Source organism: Quercus robur, chromosome 6 (assembly GCF_932294415.1).
Source record: "Quercus robur chromosome 6, dhQueRobu3.1, whole genome shotgun sequence".
Lineage (NCBI taxonomy): Eukaryota > Viridiplantae > Streptophyta > Magnoliopsida > Fagales > Fagaceae > Quercus > Quercus robur.
The window spans coordinates 54,338,476-54,344,475 of NC_065539.1; the positions used below are offsets into that span (position 1 = coordinate 54,338,476).

General features: G+C 31.9%; 1 protein-coding gene across 1 annotated transcript; it reads right to left on the bottom strand.

Moving 5' to 3' along the window:
* Window positions 1-3,973: 3,973 nt before the first annotated feature.
* LOC126689544 (calmodulin-like protein 11) lies at window positions 3,974-6,000 on the bottom strand. The gene is made up of 4 exons (XM_050384789.1): window positions 5,667-6,000; window positions 5,316-5,473; window positions 4,921-5,001; window positions 3,974-4,301 (listed from the first exon to the last, which is right to left on the bottom strand). Exons 1-4 carry the CDS (start codon window positions 5,740-5,742, stop codon window positions 4,164-4,166), a joined length of 453 nt encoding a protein of 150 aa, XP_050240746.1. The 5' UTR covers window positions 5,743-6,000; the 3' UTR covers window positions 3,974-4,163.

Below are 6,000 nucleotides of genomic sequence, written 5' to 3' on the forward strand. Positions count from 1 at the left end.
TAATTGTGAAATTTGTTGTGTCAGTATAACAACATATATACCAGCTTACATACATATTTAAAAGAAAAAAAAAAAAAAAAAAAAAAAAAAAAAAAAAAAAAAAAAAACTTTAGGCACTGTAACTACCGTGCCAGTTGAATAAGCCAAAAACATTACACAATAAGTGTTGTAACATTTTCTCAAAACATTTATTTTTAGTTGTGGTTGGTCACTGTTTCATATTTTATTATTTTATTTAGGCTTGTAAGAAATTGACACGTCAATAATTGTAAAAATATTATGAAATTTGTTATGTCAGTATAACAATATATATATCAGCTTATATAAATATTTAAGAGAAAGAAAAAAACACAAACCAATTACTGGAAAAAAAAAACACACACACACACACACACACACACTTTAGGCACTGCAACTACCGTGCCAGTTGAATAAACCAAAAGCACTACACAATAAGTGTTGTAATATTTCCTCAAAACATTTATTTTTAGTTGTGGTTGGTCACAATCTCATATTTTATTATTTTATTTCGACTTGTAAGAAATTGGCACGTCAATAATTGTGAAAATATTGTGAAATTTGTTGTGTCAGTATAACAATATATATACCAGCTTACATAAATATTTTAAAAAAAAACTTTAGCCACTGTAGCTACCGTGCCAATTGAATAAACCAAAAGCACTGCACAATAAGTGTTGTAACATTTTCTCAAAACATTTATTTTTAGTTGTGATTGGTCACAGTCTCATATTTTATTATTTTATTTCGACTTGTAAGAAATTAACACGTCAATAATTGTGAAAATATTGTGAAATTTGTTGTATCAGTATAACAATATATATACCAACTTACATAAATATTTAAAAGGAAAAAAAAAAACTATAACTACTGTATTTACAGTGCCACTTGGCACTGTAGTTACTATTCAAAACTTGGGAAAAAAAATGGCTCACAAAACCAAATCCCTGTAGCTACAGTGCTTTAGCGCATTCGTGCACGTCAATAATTGTGAAAATATTGTAAAATTTTTGTTGTCAGTATAACAATATATATACCAGCTTACATAAATATTTAAAAGGAAAAAAACACAAACCGATTACTAAAAAAAAAAAAAAACTATAGCTATTGTAGAAGTGGCACTGTAGTTACTATTCAAAACTTGGAAAATAAATAAATAAATAAAAAGTGGCTCACGAAACCAAATCAGTGTAGCTATAGTAATTTAGCGCATTCACGCTTTTATATATAGTAGCTACAGTGCCAGTTAACTAAACCAAAAACACTGTAGCTACCGTGCATACATGCATTCACATTAAAGCAAAAGCACTACACAATAAGTGTTATAACATTTTCTCAAAATATTTATTTTTAATTGTGGTTAGTCATAGTCCCATATTTTATTATTTTATTTTGACTTGTAAGAAATTGACACGTCAATAATTGTAAAATTTGTTGTGTCAGTATAACAATATATATACCAGCTTACATAAAAATTAAAGAAAAAAACTTTAGGTATTGTAGCTATAGTGCCAGTCAATTATTGTGAAATTTGTTGCGTTAGTATAACAATATATATACCAGCTTACATAAATATAAATATTTAGAAAAAAAAAAAAAAAAAAAAAACTTTAGGCATTGTAACTACAGTGTCGGTAACTAAACCAAAAGCACTGTTGTAGCTACAATGCATGCGCTTTGTTGTATCAGTATAACAATATATATACCAACTTACATAAATATATTTTTTTTTTTTTTAAAAAAAACTTTAGACACTGTAGCTACAATTCCGGTCAATAATTGTAAAAATATTGTGAAATTTGTTACGTCAGTAAAACAATATATATACCAGCTTACATAAATATTTAAGAAAAAAATACTTTAGGGACGGTAGCTACAGTACCGGTTAACTAAACCAAAAGTACTATATATAAAGAAGAAGGAAAAGACCAAAAAAAAAAAAAAAAAAAGGACTCATGGAACCAAAGCATTGTTGTCGCTACAGTGCTTGCACAGTGTCGAAGCATTGTAGCAGCATAGCCGCTTTTTATATAGTTAATAGATACTAAAATTATTACAAATTTTATTATATAAATTTTACAAACTAATGTTGTAATAAATGTGATTGGTGAGTTTCGACCACCTAGGGGCCGTTTGGTCACCCATTTCAAAACATAGTGTTCAGTGTTTAAACACTAAACACTAGTGTCCAAAAAAAAAAAAAAAAAAAAACGTGTTTGGTGGACCATTTCTGTTTAGGGTTTGAAAAATATTGTTCAAAAACCCATGTTTAAACAGATGTTTTTGAAATCACCTCGGAGCTGATTTTAAACAATAAACACTAGTTTCAATGGCACTTCGATAATTATATTGAACACTCTTATGGGCCTACCTGGTCAGCTTTTTTTCAAGTATTGTCTTCTCTCTTTACTCTCATCTCTTCACGCCGAATCCTCTCGCACCTGGTACGAAGATCACACAGTCAGAGCAACCCAGCGGCATAACTCTCACCCACCTCCATAACTCCCCTCACCGACCCAGCGCCATTCCACCTCCATAACTCCCCTCATCGACCCAGCGCCATTAAACCCATTGACAAGGAATGGTTCGGTCTTTAGACAAAAACCCATTGACAAGTAAGGTGAAAGTGAGATTCGAACTTGAATCTTGGAGTGATGGGTCGGCGACTCAGTAGCGACAAAAGCTCGATTAGTTGCTGGGTCTTGGAGTGTTGACAGTGGAGATGAGATCCGAGGAACGTGAAGCCCAGCCGTGGATCTTCTTTGGCATCGATGGAGATGAGGACTGTGCGTGAGTTTGGTTTTCTGCTCTCAAGGAAGAGAAGGGATAAAGAAGGAAAGAGAGGAGCAACGGGAATATATGGATGTTCTCTCTCCTAATTAAAAAAATGTTATTACGTACTTTGCTCGGCTTTTTTTCCCATCCAAAACACACATACCAAACACATATTTATATTTTAACACTGAAAAAAGTTATTTAAACCATGATACCAAACACATTTTTTTGTTTTATTCACATTAAAAACACGTTTTTCAACAACACTTTTTAAACCACAGTTTTTACATCTTTTTAAACAACAATTTTTGAACTCTATGACCAAATGGGCCCCTAATATATGAATGTTTAAATTTTTTTTTTTTAATGATTATTGACACATCATTTTGTAAGCTCTATATAATAAAATTTGTAATATCCCTAAAAACAAATTGTGAGAGAGAGAGAGAATGACATGCTAACATGCTCTCTTTTTTTTTTTTTTTTGAGAAAGAACACGATCTCTTTTAATCTTTAATAAATGTCTCATACCTCTAGATTGATGTCTTGATCTTTGAAAATCTTGCTATTAATTACACTGTCCATATACACGCATTCCCTCAAAGACAAATTTAATAGCGTTGCATGCGTGTACATGAGAAACATGAGTGTATATACCTCCATGGTTTCTTATGCAACATATGAAGAAGAATACCAATAGTTCAACGCGGTTTTGTGCAGACTTGCAAAATTGGATTAGAAAAGGTCGTTGCCCTTGCAAAAATGAATATGACATTGACGGGTCCTTGTTTGTCTTCTCCTTTACAAACATAAAATTTGGAACAGAAAGAGAGTAGGATATCCCTTAGCCCCGAAGAAAAATATAAATATAGGGTGTAGGTTATCACCAAAAACATATAATATAAATCTCAAAAAGTTAATATGAAAGGGACAGCTGAATCACTCTAGGCTCTCCAACAAAAGAGAGTATATAAACTATACAAAATTTCATGATTAAATTTCTTGGTATGTATACATACATTTCCAACCATTGATGTCCTCAGTCAAAGTCAAAGCATAGAACCAAAAGCTGGAGAAATTTCACATCATCATATCTTGTATGAGTTGTAGGATAAGGAAATTACTTTGAAAAATTAATTCATATTTATTCTAATTTGAAGCACATAACAAAATATAAAACTAGAAAGAATACAATTTAGATTTGAACAAATCGAAGGGTGAGTACAAAGTGATTCTAATTTTTGGTCGGCTACAACAATAATACATTAATACTACAACAAATAGTCACACTTATTTCTAGCTGGCAAATGAGGTTGAGAGAATCAATGAATTTGAATTTAGAAATTTCTTCAATCTTATTGCTGAAATGTTTATCCAATGGTCATCATCATTTTGACAAATTCTTCATAGTTGACCTGTCCATCACCATCCAGGTCAGCCTCCCTGATCATCTGCTCCACCTCTTCATCCGTCAATTTTTCGCCTAGATTGATCATTACATGCCTCAGCTACACACAAACAATGAGAATCACTTTTTAATTCTTTTTGAGAAGTTTCATGTCAAACATAGATGCAGTGTCTAAAATAAAATTAAACATTGCTAATGTTCATTGCACGCAGAAACGTACAAGGTATTGTCATGTAGATGATACCCATATAAATTAATCTAAACTAGGTGAACATGTGAAATACTTGTGCAAAACATTTAATCTATGACTTTACACGATGGTTCAAGTAATATATTTTAATATTAACAATTTCACTATTGAGACATGATCATAAAACTATATCGTATCACAACTCTCCATGTTGGTGATCCCAGCAATGTCTGAAATCTACTACTGTAGTAGAATTTAATTAAACTTCACTAATTTCCCCATGAAAGAACATTTCGTTTTCGATGATATTGTTGGAGAATTCTGTTGGAAATGCAAGCTTCTAATGGCAACATCTTGGCCCCAATTGTATTGTGCATGTTAGAAATTCTTAATTTGACAAGGTCAATACAGGCAAAGAGCAAGAAACAGAAGTGTCATTTTAGAGGCAAAAAGGAGGCTTTCACTTTCACTTTCATAAATTTACGTATTCATATCTTAACTAAAGAGTATTTGAGAGATAAAAATATACCTCAGTAGCTGATATATATCCGTTTTGGTCCTTGTCAAAGACTTTGAAAGCCTCTTTAAGCTCCTCCTCTGCATCAGTTTCCTACAAAAGAAAACAGAAATATCCAACCATAAGCACAGATAATGGTTCAATTATGTTTGGTTGTAAATTTGTTTAATTGTTGCTCTCTTTACTATTAGAATATTAAATTCATACTTTCTTAACCGTTTAAATTTTTAGGATTAATAGTAATTTATCATTTACCACATAAGGAGAAGACAAACATGTAGAACAAAATTTTAGAATTGCCAATTTGGGATATTACTTCTTTTTCTTTGGTAGGATACATTGACATGTTTTTTGGTTAATGAGTGTAGTTTGGTATGCTTAAAAAGTAATTAACTTTAATTGGTTACCTTCATTTTCTTGGCCATTAAGCTCAAGAACTCTGTAAACTCTATGGTTCCGTTTCCATCAGCGTCAACTTCGCTTATCATGTCCTGAAGCTCCTCCTCCGTTGGATTTTGATCCAATGACCGGATAACAGTTGCCAATTCCTCAACAGTAATGCAACCTACACAATCAAGTATTTGAGCACCATATAAATATGCTATTCCACTCATACGTCTTCTTGAAAACATGTTTTATAGGTCTTTTTTATTGCTATACAGAGAGATAACATGTTCTATAGATGTTGAAGCATAAGTGCATATAATAAATAAGGTAGAGCCGCTAAACATAAGCATATATAAGAGGGAAATGCTCACCATCTCCATCTTTGTCAAACAGACAAAAGGCTTCTTTAAACTCAACAATCTGTTCTTCACTCAGTACATCTGCCATGGAGTCTGTTCTGAAACCTCAAGAACACCTTAAGAGATACACACACAAAGAGAGGGGGAGAGAGAGAGAGAGAGAGAGTATGTTGAGTATAGCTCAATCTTTTTTTGTTTTTTGATAATCTGAGTATAGCTCAATCTTAGCTGGGCTTTATGTAGAACTTTAATGTGGTAAAGTATAGCACAACTTCTTTTCCCAAAATTAAAAAATTAAAGAGTCAAACTAAGCTTATGACTATAGTTTGGTGTTTGGCCTTATTAT

Coding starts and splice junctions, on each gene's coding strand:
- LOC126689544 (XM_050384789.1), bottom strand. CDS start 5,742: ATGGCAGATGTACTGAGTGAAGAACAGATTGTTGAGTTTAAAGAAGCC. Junction 5,474..5,666: donor GTTTGACAAAGATGGAGATG/GTGAGCATTTCC, acceptor TTGATTGTGTAG/GTTGCATTACTGTTGAGGAA. Junction 4,302..4,920: donor GATATATATCAGCTACTGAG/GTATATTTTTAT, acceptor GTTTGTGTGTAG/CTGAGGCATGTAATGATCAA.